A 22,210-nucleotide genomic window follows, 5' to 3' on the forward strand; every position below is an offset into this window, starting at 1 on the left:
TGACTTAGATTGAGTAAAAAGGACATTGGTTCATCTCATTCCAGATATTTTATCTTACAAATCTAAACTAAGAGAGTGTCACATTGTCATCTTTAAAGCATATCTGCTCTCAGGAAAAATATTTTTAGCAAAATATTGGAACTCTAGAAGGAAAGCAAAATTGAATCTTTAGAACTATAACCTGTACTCACACTGTAATTAAGAACAGAGGACACAGCCTCAGAATAGAGGGCATCATTTTAGAACAGAGATGAGGTGGAATTTCTTTAGCCAGAGAATGTGAATCTGTGGAATACTTTGCCACAGGCAGCTGTGGAAGCCAAGTCTTTTATGTATATTTAAGGCAGAGATTGATAGATTCTTGATTGGTCAGGACATGAAGGGATACGGGGAGAAGGCTAGAGATTGGGGATGAGAAGAAAATTGGATCAGCCATGATGAAATGGTGAAGAAGACTAGATAGACCAAATAGCCTAATTCTGGTCCTATATTGTAGCTCTAATGTAATTCTATAGTCAAGTCTGCACAAATATTTTAACATCAAGACTACCATGTAAAATTATGATATATATCATGAATAAGTTTACCTGCTGTAAATGAAATCTTTCAGATTTACTACTGGGTTGGCATTCATCTTCAGCAGTTCCTTTCATTGGCCGGTTAAGTACTGTACATTCTACATTTTGATTCTCAATTTCCGTCAGACCAAGTACAGGCAGGACCTCCGGCTGATCACTGTTCACTGGTGTGGCACTTCGGCCACTCTCTTCCATCTCACTTTCATCCAGTACACTCTCTTTCTGAGCATCCCTCGTGCTCTCTTCCATCTCACTTTCATCCAGTACACTCTCTTTCTGAGCATCCCTTCTGGTCTCTTCAACATTCTTCACTGGCACACCAGCTGACGAACCATTATAGACGGCCTGAGTTAGCGACCCTGAGGCCACATTACATCCTCGACCTGAAGTTTCATCATCGGAATTGATCTCACTCACACTCCGGCTGTCTAACGACTGCACACTAAAAGCATCGATTCTCTCAAAAGCATCTGAGGAACCGCAGCTCTCAGTAAGTTTCTGATATTCATCCAGATTATGATACTCAGGACAGGCTGACGTTGACAGCAACTGAAAGGATGTCTGCATCAAATGCAGATTAGCCTTTGAATCTACAGCTTCCTGTCTAGAACTTGCTGAACTCTCACTAATCACACTCTCATGGTCCAATACCTCAATGTCACTGGTAGTTGATGTCCCTGATGAAAATGTACTAATGGGGGGAGAGGGCGTGTTACTTTGCCGGTCCTCAGATTTTTGCTCTTTTGCTTCCAGAAGTGAATCCTTCGCAGAAGCAGTGCAGGATTTTGACGGACTGTCAGGCGGACTTGCAGATTTTTCTGCATTTTTCTGCCCCTTTTCGACCCGAAAGGCAACCAATGCATTTGGCTTGATTACTTCAGAAGTTACAGGCGCATTCTCATCTCTTGCCACAATAGACTTTACTTCATCTTTATTCTGTGGCTCCGCACTTTCGAGAGACTTGGGACTTTTAGCCTTTCTGCTAAGTAGCTGGTGATCACTCAACTGACCCGTGACCTCCGAATCATTGTGTACTTTCTGAGGTACAGCTGTTGAGTCCTCAGTGGAATTTGCCTTTTCTGGCACATTTAACTCAACAGATTCCGTGAGATGAATAGTCAACGTTGCCTCTACTTCTTTGGGCAGTTGGGATTTGCTTGGGGGCTTGGACACAACTGATGTTTGCTCTATAATTGCAGTATCTGTTGAATTCAGAAAGGCATTGAAGAATGTCTCCGATTCATCCACCACAGTTCGTGTAACGGGTTTGGTAATAGCTTTCGGTGAAGCCACAGGGTGAGGTTTGGGGTTGTCATCCGATGATCCCCATTGTGTGGAAACCCATCCTTCATTGATTGAAGAGGTTTTGCCTGGCAATATTACTGTAATTTAAAATAAACAGGATATTAAATCAAAGAAAACTTTCCATTCCTATGTATTTTCATAAATACAGTAACGTTTCTATAGCATTTTACTGAATTACTGAAAGCATAAGGCAATTTGTTCCCAATGCAATAACCTTTGGAAATCAGCATCTTGTAAAAGAACACAGACAAGGACAGGAGAAGAGAAGGGCTTTTATGGAAGCTTCTGTAGCAAGACAGGGTACTTAAAGTGCGTACTGATCTGGCAGCACTACAATAGGGAGGATATCATTATACTGCAAAGGTGCAAAAAAAAAAGGTTTACAAAGATATTACCAGGACTGGAGAGTTTGAGCTATATTGAGAGGCTGGATATGGTCTAGAACTGTTTGCCCTGCAACGCAGGAAACTGAGGGATGACCTTAAAGGAGTTGTAAAGTCATGAAGGTCATAGACAGGGTGAATAGTTAGGGGAGTCCAAAACTATAGGGCATAGGTTTAAAATGAGAGGAGAAAGATTTAGAAGGGAGCTTCTTCCCCACAGAGGAAGTGGTAGATGTGAGGGATGATTACAACATTTAAAAGACGTGAACAGATACATAAAGATATTTCAAGAAATTTGTGTCCACCCAGGATTTCAGAAGATTTATATTTCATGTGAAGGGGAAGGAGTGCAAGCTAGCAGGTAATAGGGAAGACCAGGTGAGAGGTAAGATGAGATGAAGTAACAGGCTAGGTGATGCAAGAGGCAAGAAGCTGAAGGAGGAGGAATCTAACAGGAGAGGACAGTGAACCATAGAAAATAAGGGGGGAAAAGGAGGGGAACCAGAAGGAGGTTACAGGCAGTGAGGAGAAGGGATGAATGGGTAGCCAGAATGGGGAATGGAAAAAAGAGAAGGGGGGGGGGGGAGTAGTTACAGGAAGTAAGAGAAATCAATATTCCTGCCATCAAGTTGGAGGCTACCAGTCTCGGCCTGAACTGTCAACTATTTATTCCCCTCCTTAACCTGAGGGGATTCATTCCTGAGAGCTGTTTGCATGTAGTCGACAGTACACGGGGATAGAGATGGAGAGGCAATGGATACACACTGAATGGTAGAAATCCAAAAATTGTAAAACAGATGAAGTCACTGAAGGCAGCACAAGTTGGTTACGGCAAACACATGTTACATATATATCATGCCAATCCTTAGCACAGAACAGAAAATCCTGGAGGTCTTGCTAGAAATATACAGAAGACTGCAGAACTCAGTTAAGAGTTCAACGTACAATACTAGCCACTAAAAACAAGGACATGATGCCACTAGATAGTATACACAAAAAAGATTTACAAGGCTTTCAGAACTGGATCTAAGCTGGTAGGATCAAATTATAAAAAGCCTCAAAAGAGACTACTTATCTCAGCAGACAGGTTTAATAGAGAGCAGATTAATGAAGAGGAGATGAGAACTGCTTACAGCCAGTTGTCTTGGACTCGCTATCTGAAGGAGTAGTAGCTGCAGAAGCCATACGCCTTTTAAAAAATATGAATCACTTGATGTCCATGAAATCAGAAGGCCATGCAAACTACAAATTAATCTGAATATTATACAGCCCTGATGGACTTGGTGTCCTCTGTGCTGAAAAAGTTGTGTGGATAGGCAGGAGTTTACTTTCAGGACGTAAAGTTTATTCTCACTAGGGGCCACATAATATTGGCAGAGCATAAGGAGACACAAAAACAGCATTCATCAAGTTTGCAGGCATTTATTTACACCAACTGGATGACATTTGCATGTGGTGAATAATGCCAGTATTATCTTGAGCAACGCACACAAAACGTTGGAAGAACTCAGCACGTCAAGCAACATCTCTGAAGGGAAATGAACGGCCAAGAGCCTTCACCAGGACTGGAAAAGAAGGGGGCAGAAGCCAGGAAGGTTTTTGTCCGAAATGTCCCCAAATGGTTCAATGCAAGAGAAAAACACAAGCTTGAAATACATCCCTGCTTCTGACCTGCGATTCAATGGGAAAGGGGGCTCACGTTACAGGAAGCCAGTCTAAGGAACACAACCCGTCTGTAATGTGGGGGGGTAGGGCACGTAGCTTGTAGGTGTGCAGTCTACCTCTCTGGCCCTCTGCAGCCTGAGCAAAGTACAGGTTTCAGACAACATAGCACATAAACCTGCTCCAATAGTCCTTCACAGCTAACGGAACTAGGTCACAGCTTTGCCAGCCATGATTGTAGTTAGTCAATAATAACATTTAAAATACATGAAATCCCCGATATTTAAAAGCTATTAAAATGGAAGCAAGTAAAACTGTTAATAAAAATCATTTTTAATCATAATTTTTAAATTGGTAATCCGAGAAACATTAAATGTGTTTGCCTGCTTCTCTTTAGCCTCCTGAATTTTTGCTGTACAATTCTACTGAAATTAACAGCATCTTTGGTTCTACAGCAGATCTAACTTGTAGCTGGATCAACCAGGCATTTCCCCAAGAATAAGACTTGCAGTAAACCTCAGAGTTCTGCATTTCAAATCATCTACGAAATCTAGGACATATTTTGGTTTCAGCACTGACAACTCCTCTCAGAACTGCTTGGCATGACCTGGGCCAAAATGTGTTTGATTCTGTATAACCTGGAAACACTCAGCATTAGGCAGCAGCTGTTAAAAGAGGCACAGTTAATATTTCAGAGCTATTTCCATACAAGAAAATCTTTCAGGTCCAAGACTGTTCATTAGAAAACAAGTTAGTTTCAGTAGTGGAGATGGTAGCAAAGAATGAAATATTCCTGTCTGCCTTGCTGGGCCAATCACAACTCTTTAACATTAGCAAAACATTACACAAAGAAACATAATCTGCAGCTTAACTGAACAGTATCATTTGTTGTCACCCTAGAAATGTTCCCTTTGCTCTACAGGGGTGTCAAACTCATTTTAGGTCACGGGCCCGATTGAGCAAAATGCAGCTTCATGCGGGCCAGATCAGTCGGACGTGTGCGAACGCAGCTTTCGTTGCCTCCGTTTTTTCAGCCTGCTCTCATGTGTCTCAGTCTCTGCTATAACTACAAAGTGTTTCACTTTATAAGTTCCGTTTCTTATGAAGAAGACTGCCGAATAAACACTAAAAACCCTGAAAACCTGGTACCTGAATAAACTCAGCATTAGCCATATCATACGCCATAGGCGCTTTGATTACTGGGGCCAGCTTTAATAGTAATTAGATATTATCTCGCGGGCCAAAGATAATTCCACCGCGGGCCGGATTTGGCCCGCGGGCCTTGAGTTTGACATATATGCTCTACACATTGCAAGATCTGAAACTTGAAACATTTCTACTTGCATGGATGCTGAGCGACCTGTTGAGTGCTCCCAATATTATCTGTTCATTTTTTTCCTGATTTTCACTTTTTTCATTTTAAGCATTTGCCATCTAGTGGCAGAAATACTCAAAATGTTAAGATGTTGAACTCAAGTCATAGAATAGTAATGTCAAAAAAAGAACTGCACGACTTTCAGTGAACTGAGTGCTTTACGGTTGTGGAAAGATCTATCAGCTGAACTAAAATGATTGTAGACTCAGTGCTGCCTGAATGATCAGCACTTACTCAAGATGGTAGAAGTTACGATGGTTCACAGAAAGCAACTTTAGCTTTATAAATGCTCTCTGCATTTTATAGGTGGAATTGCATAGCATCCCCAGAGACACTCTGAAGTTAATACTGGGCATGGACTTGGCGTCACTTGATAAATCATAAACAGCTAAAAGGTACCAAAACTAAGTCCAGGATATGTCAAACACCAGAATATTTTTACCATGGCGCACTAAGGAACACTGCCCAAGCTGCCCAGATTCAATCCTGATCTCCAGGTGTTTGGGGAGTTTGCACATTCTCTCCACAACCATGTGGGTTTCACATAAAAGCTCTGGTTTGCTCCAACATACCAAGAAGTTTGGAAGGTTAATTAGTTACTACACATTACCCTAGTGTAAGAGGAGTGGGAGAAACATCCACTGAGTTAATGGGCATGAGACAGGAACATTAGTGAGGGACCAGGACTAACAGAACCTGCCTGATACTCAACACGTTAAATTGTCTCAGTCACAAGGAAATAAAACCTATTAAGTATTTTTTTATATAAAGGCAAGACACATCAGAGTAGCTTCCATTTTAAAATGGAAATATATGGAATAGGTTAGATATGGAAGTTATTCATGTTATTAGAACATATTCACCACCTTTGTTTTTTTTTTCTAACTTGTATCATTAATAGCCAAGCAAGAACTATTTAAGACCTATATTACTTGCAAATCTCTACCACTATGACTATAAAGCAGCTAGATTTGCAGAGCTGCAAGTTGACTGGCTACACCATTCTGCTCTGGAGAAGTACATAACTGCCCCTTAGAACCTGTCTTTGCAGAAATAGCATGAGAGGGGAGAGCCACTTACTCTCCAGTAATCAGCACTGTTGCATTATCCCAGCTTACCATTTTTCTTTAAGGAAATGAATGGTCTAGTAAAGTCACTGTTGGTAAAGTCGCAATACTGCAGCTAACCATTTGGAAATGTGATTTCCTTCATAATTCGTCAAAATCAACAAAATGTAGAAATGTAGCTATCAACCCAAATGTAGAAACTAGTGAAATACGGATAGAAAACAAAAGATCATTCTTACATGTGAACATAGCCACTGCACAGAAAACTAACTTTTCAATCTGCTAAACTGTTTACCTCACACTTAATGTAAGGGTTCCTGTATTAGCTACTAAATTCATCATACTAAAGACTCTGGATTTCCAGATCAGCAGATTACTGCACCTAACATTACACTCCAGACGTTCATAACCGAACAAACAAGCGTATTGTTTCTTCCTGAGATTTAGCTAATCGCCTTTATTCTCGTCTTTAACCTTCAATCCCTCTGCCACAGGGATTCCCCTAGATCTGATAACTTCACAACTTTAAATTAAATCTCTCTCCCAGACCTGCTCTGCTCAAGGAGATACCCCTAACTTCCACAGGAGAAAAAGTCCCTAGTTTTCTAGAAAAGGGCACAAGTACTTAAGTTGCGGCCAAAGAGCACATGCGGTGTTTCTCAATCTTTCCATGGTGAGACAGATAAAGACAAATAGGGCACAGCTGGCTATGTGCATCGCACAGCTGTATCGCGGAGGGCGGCCGTTCTCCCCTCCCTGTAGAGGCAGCAGTCCCAGTCACTGTACCTTCCTCATACTCCGCCGAGATACCAGTCCACGGGCCCCCCTCGTCTTCCTGGATGTCCAAGACCCTATCGATGGACTTCTGAGCCTGGGACAGCGCCTGTTTGGCGAAACTCGACAGATGCGAGGCGTTGAACCAACTCATAGTGTGGACCGCCCCACGGCGCCCAGGCCCAGGCCCTCCGCAGCGGAAAGCCGGCCAGGACCAGGGTCAATCGTCGCTCTACAGCTGACGGCCTATATCCCTCTCACCCTGCACCCTGTCAAGGTGACAGAGCGCCTGCCGCCCCGACACTGACTTGGGCTGTGAAAGGCGAAACTCCGATTATCTCTTCGGTGTCGCTCGCAACTCTCCACGTAGCAGCAATGACGCGACTCCCAAGCATCCCTGCGCCACGGCTATGCCCCGCACTCCCGTCAGGCAACGCAACACTGCCCCGCTCTCCCGACAGGCACAGCAACACTGCCCCGCTCTCCCGGCAGGCGCCGCAACTCTGCCCCGCACTCCAGTCAATGAAAAGCGCCCTTTGATCTGCACACGACTTGTTGATCTGCCGGCACATCGAAATGTCTGTAGATTGCTACATCCCGGGCTGTTACAAACAAGATGCTGTAAAATCTGCAGACGTTGAAAATCAAAGTAATACAGCATCTTGGAAAAAAGTCTTGGCCCGAACCGTCGACTGTACTTTTTCCCATATATGCAGCCTGGCCTGCTGAGTTCCTCCAGCATCTTGTGTGTTGCAGGAGTAGGTGCTGAGGGACGTACTGGAGCTTGGTGCGGCCATCACAGGGACTCGGGGATGAAGGGCCCAAAAGTGTAGATCCTGGACCGGGGAGGGCCCTCAGTTACTGTAGTCGTGAACCGACACCGGGTCCACATGAGTAGCAACAGTCCTAATGGTTGTAAGGAATCACTATCCTAATGGTGTGATAGAACACCACACAATGTAAGAATAAAACACATTGCACTGTTTAATCTTGTAAATATTGTTTTATTATGAATAAAGATTATTTTGATAGATTAAAAATATGTTCCCCCAACTGTTTCCAACAGAATAACATGCTTCCTTAACTCCACAGGTCTTCAGATGGGGTTTCAACAATGCCCTCCCAATATAACTGAAACATAATTTCCCTATGTATGTATTCAAATCCACCAGCAATAGCAGAAACATATAATTATCATATTTCATAATGACTTGCCCTGACTCCACCACATCTCAGAATACTGCTTTTTTCTCTAAAATTGAATATTCCCTACATTGAATTGTGTAAGGTAAGGGAAACAAGTAGGGTAGTTATGGAAACTACGATGATTAAAGAAGAGGAAGTACTGGCGCTTTTAAAGAATATAAAAGTGGATCAATCTCCGGCTCCTGACAGGATATTCCCCAGGACCTTGAGGGAAGTTAGTGTAGAAATAGCAGGGACTCTGACAGAAATATTTCAAATGTCATTAGAGACGGGGATGGTGTCGGAGGACTGGCGTATTGCTCATGTGGTTCCATTGTTTAAAAAGGGTTCTAAGAGTAAACCTAGCAATTATCGGCCTGTCAGTTTGACATCAGTGGTGGGTAAATTAATGGAAAGTATTCTTAGAGATGGTATATATAATTATCTGGATAGACAGGGTCGGATTAGGGACAGTCAACATGGATTTGTGCGTGGAAGGTCATGTTTGACAAATCTTACTGAATTTTTTGAAGAAGTTACTAGGAAAGTTGATGAGAGTAAAGCAGTGGATGTTGTCTATTTGGACTTCAGTAAGGCCTTTGACAAGGTTCCACATGGAAGGTTAGTTAGGAAGGTTCAATCATTAGGTATTAATATTGAAGTAGTAAAATGGATTCAACAGTGGCTGTAAAGAGCAAACATGAGGAAATCTGCAGATGCTGGAAACTCAAACAACACACACAAAATGCTGGTGGAACACAGCAGGCCAGGCAGCATCTATAAGGAGAAGCACTGTCGACATTTCGGGCCGAGACCCTTCGTCAGGACTAACTGAAAGGAGAGATAGTAAGAGATTTTCAGTTAGTCCTGACGAAGGGTCTCGGCCCGAAACGTCGACAGTGCTTCTCCTTATAGATGCTGCCTGGCCTGCTGTGTTCCACCAGCATTTGGTGTGTGTTGTTCAACAGTGGCTGGATGGGAGATGCCAGACAGTAGTGTTGGATAACTGTTTGTCAGGTTGGAGGCCAGTGACTAGTGGTGTGCCTCAAGGATCTGTACTGGGTCCAATGTTGTTTGTCATATACATTAATGATCTGGATGATGGGGTGATAAATTGGATTAGTAAGTATGCAGATGATACTAAGATAGGTGGTGTTGTGGATAATGAAGTAGGTTTTCAAATCATGCAGAGAGATTTAGGCAAGTTAGAAGACTGGGCTGAAAGATGGCAGATGGAGTTTAATGCTGGTAAGTGTGAGGTGCTACATTTTGGTAGGACTAATTAAAATAGGACATACATGGTAAATGGTAGGGCATTGAGGAATGCAGTAGAACAGAGTGATCTAGGAATAATGGCGCATAGTTCCCTGAAGGTGGAATCTCATGTGGATAGGGTGGTGAAGAAAGCTTTTGGTATGCTGGCTTTTATAAATCAGAGCATTGAGTATAGGAGTTGAGATGTAATGTTAAAATTGTACAAGGTATTGGTGAGGCCAAATTTGGAGTATTGTGTACAGTTCTGGTCACCGAATTATGGGAAAGATTGTCAACAAAATAGAGAGAGTACAGAGGAGATTTACTAGAATGTTACCTGGTTACAGAGAAGTTACAGAGAAAGGTTGAACAAGTTAGGTCTTTATTCTTTGGAGCGTAGAAGGTTGACGGGAGACTTGATTGAAGTATTTAAAATTATGAGGGGGATAGATAGAGTTGACATGGATGGGCTTTTTCCATTGAGAGTAGGGGAGATTCAAACAAGAGGACATGAGAGTTAAGCGGAAAAAGTTTAGGGGTAACATGAGGGGGAACTTGTTTACTCAGAGTGGTAGCTGTGTGGAACGAGCTTCCAGTAGAAGTGGTACAGGCAGATTCGATTTTGTCATTTTAAAAAAGTGGATAGGTATATGGACAGGAAAGGAATGGAGGGTTATGGGCTGAGTGTGGGTCAGTGGGACTAGGTGAGAGTAAGCGTTCGGCACGGACTAGAAGGGCCGAGATGGCCTATTTCTGTGCTGTAATTGTTGTATGGTTATTATATTCCAATTGCCAGATCTGTGCTTACTCACTGAACCTACGTCATAGACAAAATACATACCTTTACTGCCCTTTTCTAACTGTCCTTGTGACATCAGCGAATTCAGCAACAACCCTGGTGCCTTCATCCAAGTCATTTATGTAAAAGAAATTAAGACCACAGTACACCTTTTTTTGCAGCACAATACTCCTCTTGGCAACCAGAAGAAACCCCATTTGTGCCTGCCCCGTGTTCTGTGTTAGCCTTTGACAAAATCCCAAACCCTTGATGAGGCCCCAAGAAGGAGATTAATCCTACATTGGAAAAATACAACAATAACTAGGCAAACTGATCCTTGAGCAGGATGGATGGTCACATGAGGAGAGATTAGGTCAATTAAATTTGTATCAACCAGAGGTTAGAAGAATAAGAAGGGAACTGTAAACTTGCAGTAAGATGAAATGTAATTAGTGATTTCCCTGTTACAAAAGCTATAAAGTGGCTGAATAGATGGACAAGATGGCTGACTCAAGTTTTGTTTTGGACCTGGCTGAAGCGATTTATGGAAATCATATGGTACTTTCCAGTAGATTGCATATTAGATCTTGCCTTATAAGGAGTTGCCATGCACTTGTAGGGGGAGATAAGGGAGACTCTGAACAGTATAATAGTAAGGCAGTTTCAAGTTATTGCTGGAGTTTCTCCATTGGCTGGATCGTTACTGGTGCTTGGCATCCGAGATGTCTCCTTGAAGTGTTCGAGCTCACCAGTGGCTTAAGACTGAATGATTAAGAATGTATATAATAGTAATGAAACATATTTTTAAATTCATAAAATGTAATGTTGCAGCTATATAGTACCTCCAAGTACTCCCACTTGGAGTACTGTGCTCAATTCTGGTCGCCTCACTACAGGGAGTACATGGAAACCATAGAAAGGGTGCAGAGGAGATCTATAAGTATGTTGCCTGGATTAGGGAGCATGCCTTATGAATGAACTTGGCCTTTTCTCCTTGGAGTGACGGAGAATGAGAGGTGACCTGATAGAGGTGTACAAGATATTGAGAGGCATTGATTGTATGGATAGTCAGAGGCTTTTCCCCAGGGCTGAAATAGCTAACACGAGAGGGCACAGTTTTAAGGTGCTTAGAAGTAGGTACAGAGGAGATGTCAGGGGTTAGTTTTTTACGCAGGGAGTGGTGAGTGCATGGAATGGGCTACCAGCGGCAGTGGTGGAAGTGGAAATGATAGGGTCTTTTAAGAGACTCCTGGATTGATACATGGAGCTTAGAAAAATAGAAGGTTGTGGGTAACCCGAGGTAGTTCTAAGGTAAGGACATGTTCAGGACAACTTTGTGGGCTGAAGGGCCTGTATTGTGCTGTAGGGTTTCTATGTTTCTTTACTGATTCAGAAAGGGGGTTTTGTGTATGTATTTGCAAACGAAGGAGTTATTGTAAATGCTTTATTAGAGTTACACAAGGCATGTAATACAGAAAGAGAAACAAATGGTTAATGAAGTTGCAATTAAAAAAAAGACAAATACTTATCATCCACTGAATGAGATGATTTGCAAATTCCTGGAAGGAACCACTAATCCAAAAGGTTTCATGCCTCTCCTTCTTCCCTTCCCCTCCCCATCTTCTTCAATTCTTAGCACAGGCACCTAGCTGAGAAAAGGATACTCCCTTGCAGAAAGTAAGTCCCTTTTTATACCCTTTCAAATCCTGTATATCTTTTCCCCTACTTCCCATGGTAAGGCACCGTTTAGAGAACAATGCTCTCAGTTTCCCTGGACAACACACATATTCGGCTTTATCTACTCTCAAGGATGTGGACTTACACTCCTTTAACTTTATCAAAGCAACCTCACTCCAGACTAACACCATTTTGTCTAACAGACTTCCATTCTATTTTAGCTTAGATCAAGGAGGAATCACATTTAACTCCTTCCTTACACCAAACAGCACTGCTAATTGCTGATAATATTCCCATGAATCGCGTTAAACCTGGAGCTTGATCTATTTGTGGATCAAATAAAGAAACCCAAGTTTTGTTCTTTTAGTTGAATTAGACTAGGTTCATAGCTATAGTTAGTTGAATTACTGCTGTAGTTAAGAGTTAAGCAAAATTACGTATGTTACAAGTTCCTTTGTTTTTTAGTTCAGAGCTAACTAAAGTTGATCAAACAATTTGTGAAGCTGTATCTTTCATTGCCAACTCGGTCACTCGAGAGGAACCAAAAGAAACCTGGGCTCTGTTTTGAGACTACATTGAAACGTTCAAAACTCTGCCAGGCAAGGAGATTGATTCTGTTGGCTGTGATTCGAGAACCATTGGTTGCATCTAGTGATAAAGAGTGACATCTAAAGAATGAGATGAGGAAGAATTTCTTCCCTCAGAGGTATAGAACCTGTTGAAATGTCCATTTTAAGGGGGGGCCAAAAATGGATATACGTAAGTAGAAAATGGATAGATTTCTGGAAACAAGGCGTTCAAGGGTGCAGGAGGAAACAGGAATATGATATTGAAACAGAAGATCATATTGGTTGGAAAATCATACTCAAGGGGCAAAAGCGCCAACTCATAGCCCTGTTTGGGACGAATTCTGGGATACAATGCAGAGCTTCATCACAAACAACTACACAGGATAAGACTCTGGGGACACGGTTACAACATAAAGGGCTGATTATTTAAAACTGAGGTGTGTTGAAGTTTCTTCTCCAAAAGGACAATGAACTCTGGAATTTGTTGTCCCAAAGGGAGATGGAGGCTAGATTATTAAAAATATTTAAGGTGGAGATGAATAAATAGGTGAAAGATCAAGGAGTTGAGGGTTATTGATTCAAGATTGTTTAATATTATTTTTACACAAGTAAAAAGGAGAACAAAGTAATTGTCACCCTGGGTGCGATGCAGCACAAACAACACATTAAGGTCAGGGACACTCAATAATAATAATAAAACACAATAAATATAAACACATAAGTTAGCTTATTTACATAGATTGACTGAATGCACAGGAGTGTCTGACATAATGTGACCAACAGAAAATGATAAGGTAGTGGTGGCTGGGGGTATGAAAGTGTGAGTTAATGGATGGAGGTGTTGATCAGTGTTACTGCTTGGGGAAAGTCAGTGTTTTTGAATCTGGTGGTCCTGCCCGTGGATGCTACGCAGTCTCCTCCCCGACAGCTGTGACAGTCCATGAGCGGGGGGTGGGATCCTTTATGATGTCACTGGCCCTTTTCCGGCATCTGTATGTATGTATCTATTGATGGGAGGGGTGAAGTGACTCCTTTGCTTGCATCTTCGGAAACAGCTCTATTTCTATCTTCGATATCTCTTTTTTTCCTGTTCAAGGTTGTTTTGAAGACCCTGACCTGGAGTTACTCTCTGACTTCGGTTCTTTGCGGGAATGGGTCCCGCTCTCAGGGCCTCACGGGACCGGCCACTTTTTGATATCCCGAGGACGTGGCCTGGAAGACGAGTGCCTTTCGTGGCTCTGGAGACGGGCTGACTTTAGGCCGGTGCCCCAGACTGAGGCACCGTGGGAGAACACGGAACATCGGGAGCAGCAGGTTTGCTGCTGGTTGTGTGTCCAGAGACCAGAGTTCTTTGGGCACAGAGCTCAGAAAAAGCGTCACAACAGACTTTTAACATCATAAATCAGCGAGTCGTTTGTTATGTCTCCCCTCTCGCTGTGAAACGGGGACACCTCTTTTTGTCTTATTAGGGAGAGAGAGCCTGTGGTATGTCGAATACCAGCTGAATGAGTAGTCTTTGGGATACTGCGTCTGTGTCTTTATTGATGCTTTGCTGCATGCTTGAGTGCTTGATGGGGGGTGCTGATGTTTTTTTGCTGGTGGGGGAGGGGGTCATTGCTTATGCGTGGGAGGGGGAAGCTTTGGGGTTCTAGTGTTTTACCTTCATTCATTCTTTGGGGCACTCCTCTATTTTTGTGGTTATTTGCAAAGAAAAAGAATTTCAAGATGTATACTGTATACATTCCTCTGACATGAAATGTACGTATTGAACCTATTGATGGTGGCTAGGCTGGGGGCAGTGGTGAGGTAGACAGTTTTGACGACCCTTTGTGCGGTGTTCCTGTCTGCAGCAGTGCAGCTTCCGTACCAAGCAGCGATGCAGTTTCTGTACCGAGCATCGATGCAGTTTCCGTACCGAGCAGCGATGCAGCTTCCGTACCGAGCAGCGATGCAGTTTCCGTACCGAGCAACGATGCAGCTTGTCAGGATGCTGTCTACCGTGCATCACCAGAGTGACTAGAATATAGATGTAAATAGACCAGCTCTCCTCAGATATTAGAGGCATCGGTGAGCTTTCCTGATTGTGTATAATGTCTTCTGGGACCCAGGAGTTTGAAACTGCTGGCAATTTTCCCTGATGTAAAGGGAGGTGTGAGTGGTTCAAGCTGATAACCATCTTGTTTGTCCTGTTGACATTTCGGAAGAGGTTATTTGCCTGGCACCAGGCCTCGAGCTCTTTCGCCTCCTCTCTGTAGGCCGTCCCATCGTTACTGGTGCCCCACCACCATTGTGGACTAACACAGGAGCTGAGAGCCACATAAATCAGCCAGGCTCACACTGGATGGCAGGCGGGCAGGCGGGAGGGGCCTGGTGGCCGACTCTTGCTCCTATTTTTGTTGTGTTCTGTGTAGTACGTTACATCCCAGGGTTCACAGAGAGACAAGTATCACTGTATTGACACTGGAAAAGCAGTCTTTTATGACATCATGTCTCGATCTCCATCATTAAGGACTCTCACCACCCTCCTCTCATTACTACCATCAGGGAGGAGGTAAAGGCGCCTGAAGACACACGCTCAACGTTTCAGGAACAGCTTTTCCCCTCCGGCATCAGATTTCTGAATAGTCCATGATCCCGCAACCACTCTCATTAATTATATTGTTCTCTTTTTGCACTATAATATATATTTATTTATCATATCTTACTGTAGTAGTTATATTTTATATATTGCACTATACTGCTGCTGCAAATCAACACATTTCATGACATATATCAGCGAGAATAAACCTGATGCTGATTCTGACTAAATTTAGTGGTAGTCCAAATCATGGTGTGGTGGACACCTGTGAGCTCAAACAAATATAGCCCAAGACCTCAGCTTATGTATTGAGGGGCACACGAAAGCTGGGTGCAGTCACTGCTTGAGCCCTATGAAGGAGCACATTTTGAGGTGAAATCGTGAAGATTAACTTTTTGTGAATTATAGCTGATAACATGCTAACAGGAATAACCTGCCCTGTTACGAAAATATTCCACTTAAAAACATTTGTGAATAAAGTATCTTTTGAAAAACATACACGATAGGCCATTAAAATTAAAGTAGGAAACAAGTTAGTTTCCATGCACTGTATGTGTGTAAATAGTTTCAATATGTGATGAAATAAATTGTTGTGTTCTTTCATAATCAAATGTCCTGTATCATACACCCTTGGAGGTCGACCGGGGCGGGGTGGTGCTACCTCCCCGAAAAGAGTTTTTGCAGGGTGGGATGTCTGTTTACTCTTCATTGATGTTGCCTGGCCTGCTGAGTTTCTCCAGCATTTTGTGCGTGTTGCTACGACACGGTATTTTAATGCTGGGCTGAAACACAAAGCAACTTGAAATCAGAACCGAAGGACAAACACCAGTTAATAAATCAACATTTACACTGACAGGGAAGTGAACCTTCCACCGACCACGCAACTTAATGCCTCGATACTGCGCCTGCGCAAACCTGCGACGCGCAATACTGCCTCAAACAACCCCCGTTACAGTGACGTTACGCATTAATTAGCATACTGTATCCCATAATCCATCTCTTTAAACTTTATTTTAATATATTTGTCAGTTTAGAAGGTTTATATCTGCTGTAGCAAAGAAACAATTATGGAAAGTATTATTATATGTAAAAATACTAAATGTACTGAAAATGATGTTTTAGTCGCTGTCAGTGTGAAGTGTAAGCAATTTCTAGACCTGGGCTCCCAACCACTGTTCGTTAGCTTTGCGCAGTGGCAGTATCGTAGCCGATGAGGTTTATCCGAGGCGCGATTATTGCTTATTGAAAACTTTTCCCAATACCCCGCTATGACGACTTGAAATATAGTCGGCATTGGCAATTTTTGACAGTCTCTGCGGAGACTTCACTACAGTTCTAAAAATAGATCAAACACATTAATATTTTCACTGGTTGTTACTAGGATATTACTTGGAAAAAAGGTTGAACAAGTTAGGTTTCTATTCATTGGAGCGTAGAAGGTTGAGGGGGGATTTGATCGAGGTATTTAAAATGTTGAGAGGGATAGATAGTGTTGATGTGAATAGGCTGTTTCCATTGAGTGTAGGGGAGATTCAAACGAGAGGACATGATTTGAGAGTTAGGGGGCAAAAGTTTAAGGGAAGCACGAGGGGGTATTTCTTTACTCAGAGAGTGATAGCTGTGTGGAATGAGCTTCCTGTAGAAGTAGTAGAGGCCAGTTCAGTTGTGTCATTTAAGGTAAAATTGGATAGGTATATGGACAGGAAAGGAGTGGAGGGTTATGGGCTGAGTGCGGGTAGGTGGGACTAGGTGAGATTAAGAGTTCGGCACGGACTAGGAGGGCCGGAATGGCCTGTTTCCGTGCTGTGATTGTTATATGGTTTATCTGTCTGCGTGGTTTTCAGCCCTTTAAGTGTCATTACTTGCGGAAAGCGCCTCATGTTATCAAAGGCATTATTTTTAAATGCTCGTCATGTGATCAATTGCTGTCACATGATAGAGCGCCGTGTAGGCCTTTTCAGCCGCAAAGTCGATTGCAACCAGTTACTGCAGTTCGTCGACTGCCTACTCCGACAATTATACAAATGACATAAGACTGCACACAGTTATTGATTTTAGGATTTCCCCCCAAAAATATACTTTATTCAGAAATATTACAAAATAAAGTTATTTACATAAAAAAACATTCGTTAACTCTGAGTCCTTATTCAATAAATAAACAGATGATTTAGGCTTTGCTTCAGAAAGATGAAATATTGAGGGGGGTGGTGGTGGTGACTGGAGTAAAGAGAAAACAGAGCTTGAGCTGGAAAGCATGGAATACTGGGTGAATCTTCACATATGATGGTGGGTGAAGTGTATAAGAGGCTCTGTTGATAGCCTTTTCTACTACAACTGCTCTCACTTTTTGGCAGAGTCGATTAGCCTGCCGGGCATATGGTTCCTGAGTGTGTCCTGGCCCTTCTCCGCTTGTGCATTGGACCAACTGCTCAGCAGCAGGAACTCCCATTGGAGTGGGAAATATTGATGGCTGGAATCTGCTTTGGCATTTGAAGGGAGGCATGCCAGTGGAAGATGACTGGAGGTAATTGTGGGTGATCTTTGCCAAGACAAGTTGGGAGCTCCAGGTGGTGGTGATGAAAGACACAAGTCAGCACATCCTACTCCCGATTCATTCTCTCAATCAGGCCATTAGTTTGAGCTTGGTAACCAGATGAGAGGCTGGCTGTGGCTCCGAAAACAGGAAGTGAACTATGGGCCTCGATCAGACACAATATCCCAGAGGAGGTCAGGCAGCCTGAATTCGTGCTGAATGATGAGCTTGGGGGAGAGTAATGAAGCAACTGCTTTGGAGGATAACTACCAGAACAGCAGTGACAGAGGCAGACCGGTGATGAAAGCACCAAGAGGTGGGGCTAGGGGCGGTGAGGCACAGACAGTGGGGTGACGTCTTGTTCTGAGCAAAAGTGGGACAGACAGAGACAAAGTCGTGGAATCTTGCGACATAGACATCCACCAAAATTAACTCTGTATAAATTCCAGGGTCTGTTGAAGAGAGACCCCACTCCAACACTCGGGGCACACGGTGGCAGAAACAAACAGCAGGTTGGGAGGACCCCACCTGGGCCTGGATCTGACTTTTTTTGCAGCTCACCTCTGCTTCTATTCCCTAAATCACCTGAGCAGCTTTGCACAAGCGAGGAATGACAGGTTTTGTCCTCAATGGTATCAAACTGACGAAGAGAGCATAGATCTTCGTGTTTTTGCTGCCAGGTCTGTCAGTGAGGGGGAAACTAAACTGGGTGAAGAAGAGAGCCCATTGGCTTGACGAAAGTGTCATGAATGCAGGAGAGGTTCGTGGGATCTCCCTATACCATAAATGGGGGCTCTGCTCCCTCCAGCCAGTGTCGCCGTGCCCCCAGGACCTCCTTGACAGCCAGAAGTTCTCAGTTTCCGACAATGGGGTGGGAAAGAAAATCTACAGAAGAGCACTAGGAGAGTGCAGCTCCTATGGCAACATCTGATGCATCAACTTCCCGCTGGTGCCCTGCACATCTGTAGATGTGAACTTCCCAATATTCAGGACATTTACAAACACAGGTGTGAGAAAGGGGCCCGAAGGATCATTGGAGACCTGAGTCACCTCAACCACAAACTGTTCCAGCTGCTACCATCCAGGAAACGGTATGTTTACGTACATGTAACGGTTTAAATAAACCAGCAGCAATAGAGTCTGGTTTTGATGCTAAAAACCACTATTTATTAGTAACTACATAATATAGTAACTTAAACAAAAGTTAGCAGCGATATGCATATATATATGTGTGTGTAAATATAATTCCCAAACTCATTTAAGCTCGGGTGGCAAGATTTAAAGTCTTACGATGGTAGTGTAAGGAAGTTCAGTTGAATGCACGGAGTTGGTGAGGGGAGAGAGAGGTATTTGTAAGCCAAGGTGAAATCCACAGTAGGAGAAGAACGAATAAGCAGTGTCGTTGGTCTTCCATTGTCGGACTCCGAATCCACTCTCGAGTTAACCAAACATAGCTTATCACAAAGGGTACCGTCTTTGAGGGAAAACTACCACCCAGGCAAGGGTAAACACACCGGTAGCCTCCACAGGGTCAGCCATTCTACACACCGTGATAGCTACTGATCGATCCTCAACCCACCCTCGTGGGCACTCGGAAGTTCCATCCAGTGACTCTTCTGTCACTGGTGTCCTTCCATGGTCAATTCCAGCTGTGTGTCTGTGACAGAGTCATCTGACCTTGCTTAAATAGACACGCCGCGAAGCAACTGTAAATATCAACTGTCCATCATGTAACTCCACCTCTCTCTCACCATAGCAACCCAGAAGCAGGCAGCAATACTGTAGTCAGTCTCTCTCATTCTGTCTCTTTTAAAGGCACAATCCATGTCCGTCACAGGTACCGCAGCATAAAAGCCAGGACAGCTTCTTCCACCAGGCCATCAGACTGATTAACTCATGCTGATACAATTGTATTTCTATGTTATATTGACTGTCCTGTTTATTGTACATACTATTTATTATAAATTACTATGAATTGCACATTTAGACAGAGATGTAATGTAAAGATTTTTACTCCTATATGAAGGATGTAAGTAATAAGATCAATTCAATTCAACTCCAGTGGCAGTTCAGGCAAATCAGCAAGTTTGGAGAGGTTGTCTTCTACCAGGAGTTGAAGGAGTTCTGTGGAAAGGGGGATCTCAGAGGCCAACAATCCAAAGCCCTGACATCAATATCCTGTCTTGATTGTTCAGTGGGAACTCACCAACTTTAAGCCGGTTCTGGGCTGCCCGGAATTGATAAATGCCTGAAGAAAAAAGAGGTTTACCACCCCAAAGACAAGAAAGCTGGGAGCATTGCCTGCTTGCAGGGAGAATCGTTCCCTCAAATTCCCCTTCCTGCTGACAGGTATCCTCTTTTACCGGGCACTTGGCACAGGATGCTCAGAAGTGTCCTGGAGTGCCACCTTAGAGGCAAGAACTTGCCCTCCCCCCCCCCCCCCCCCCCCGTGGCAGATGTCAGCCCTCCTGAGAAAGGGTGAAGGCAGATAGTGATCTCTTTGCTTCACTCAGACTATTCGAATGGCCAGATTTATGAGGAAATCCCGGCTATCCTGCTTATCATGCGCTGCGATCTCACGCTGGACCCCGGTGCTCAGCCGGGGAAAGCGGTGATGAGGGATCTCTCATTCCACCCCATCTCAACCGCGAGCCTGCAGAACTTTACTGATAATCCCTCACTGGCCCCTTCCCTTGGCGCAGGTCGGCAGCAAACGGTCTCTTGAACTCAACTACAAGTTGCTGCAGGGGAATCTTGTTCTCGTAGAGTGTCGGACTGAGTAGGGGTCCGCCTGAGAGATTCTCCACGTTGGCCAGTTTGCATGCATCCTCACCGAACTGACCTGGTCCGGGTCACACTGGGTAATAAAGTTTCTGCAGCTGTCGGGGTCATCAGGGTATATGGCTGGTGGAGGAAAGGTCGGTTTTGAGCCGGAAACTGCCGAGGGAATCGGGCTGAGGCTGACCAGACTGTTACTGAGGAGGAAGTAAGTGGGACTGTCCTGACTGATTCTGGCTGTCAGTGGCGAGCTGCTGAACTGTCGCTGCAAACACTGACACCTATTCTTCCCAAACAACACACGCACAATGCTAGAGAACCTAGCAGCCCAGGTAGCATCTCTGTACATGAATAACTTCTTCTTCCTGCTTAGACTGGGCTTGCGATTGTCGCGCTTCCCCAGCATTTCTGCCATTGACTTCACCCTCTCTTCCGTCTGCCGAACGAACTTCGGTTCAAGCCATTCTGCCAACCCAGCCCCCACGGAATTTCACTTCTTTCCTACCTGCCCAACTAAATGCAGGGCCAGGTCAGCCGTTCTCTCTCCACTGGCTCCATGATACTGTGTTCAGTGACGGTCCAGATGCTGAAGGAGACACCGCAGCAGAACAAATAATTCACTGAGTTTTAATAAAAACTGTACAGAACAGAATGGAAAAAAAATAAACACGAGGCCAACAGGGCCGCTAACTACAACTCTCAAACTAAACGTTAACGCTGTCACTGCGGCTCGGAGGCAGGAACTGAATACTAAACTCCCGGGCAGCGTCGATCTTCGTTCCCGGAGTGTGGGCTAAGGTAAGCGGGCAGCGTGCCATCACTGTGCCTCGGTCAAGCCTGTAACAAAGCGAAGTCAGTTAAATGCTGCCACAGATAAACCCTAAATGGCTGGACTGCATACTCGGGAGCACGACTGCCCGCCCAGATCCGCAGCAGAGTCCGTGCTTGCGACAGGTTTCCCCTCTACCACGGGAAACCGAGCCCTTGCCCACGTGTCATCTATCTCCTGTACCTTAACCTTTACACCTTCTTCTCCTTGGACTGAGCAAAAGTAGAATTACCATGACCCTCTCTCCCTCAGGTGCTGTAGCTGGTTTCAAAGAACCGGAGAGCCTGGTTCAATCCTGAACTCGTGTAACATCCGCATGCTCATTATCTCTGTGACCACTTCACCCGGGTGCCCTGCCTTCCTCCCACTTCACAAAAATGTGCTGGGGTTCGTCAGTTAATTGGCCTAATGTGCAGGTGAGTGCTAGAATCGGGGAGAGTTGATGAGAACATGTGAGAATGAAATAGTCTCGGATATGGTAATCCCCAACTCCTTTCCGTCCAAAGACCTTTTAAATGTTGTAATGTGGACTGCCCTGGCTACCACCCTCCCTATGAAGTATTTACCACTCAAATCTCCTTTAAGATTTTACCTCTCAGCTAAAACAAATGCCCTCTAGCTTTAGATTCCCTTGCCATGGGGTAAAAAAAAACTTCTAGTATCCATCCTACCTACAGTATGTCCTCACTATTTTGGTTTCCAGACAAGGGGATTCGGTTATGTTTTGAAGCTCCAGAAATTAATGGAAAGTAAAGCACGAGAGCCCTGGGGAACTTCTGTATGTAAAGCTTTTCTTTTAGAGAGGCGCACACCGATGATGTGGTGCTGTAATGATGTATAGTATTCACCTACTTTTACATAAACCCAGTAACTTATTCTGTAAAC

General features: G+C 43.9%; 1 protein-coding gene and 1 non-coding gene across 2 annotated transcripts in view; one reads left to right on the forward strand and one right to left on the reverse strand.

Annotated features, from left to right (window-relative positions):
- tmf1 (TATA element modulatory factor 1) overlaps nucleotides 1-7,400 on the reverse strand; it is a 36,104-nt gene extending 28,704 nt beyond the window's left edge. The window contains exons 1-2 of the mRNA XM_073072356.1: nucleotides 7,157-7,400; nucleotides 588-1,960 (exon numbers count right to left, since the gene is read on the reverse strand). Coding sequence (XP_072928457.1) covers nucleotides 588-1,960; nucleotides 7,157-7,298 — 1,515 coding nt within the window. The 5' untranslated portion in view covers nucleotides 7,299-7,400. The remainder of the gene's footprint in view (nucleotides 1-587; nucleotides 1,961-7,156) is intronic.
- An 8,966-nt stretch (nucleotides 7,401-16,366) lies between these two features.
- On the forward strand, nucleotides 16,367-16,507 carry LOC140742171 (U4 spliceosomal RNA). The gene has a single exon (XR_012102245.1). It is a non-coding gene; the product is annotated as a U4 spliceosomal RNA (small nuclear RNA).
- The last annotated feature ends 5,703 nt before the right edge of the window (nucleotides 16,508-22,210 follow it).

This window comes from Hemitrygon akajei, chromosome 19 (genome assembly GCF_048418815.1).
Source record: "Hemitrygon akajei chromosome 19, sHemAka1.3, whole genome shotgun sequence".
Lineage (NCBI taxonomy): Eukaryota > Metazoa > Chordata > Chondrichthyes > Myliobatiformes > Dasyatidae > Hemitrygon > Hemitrygon akajei.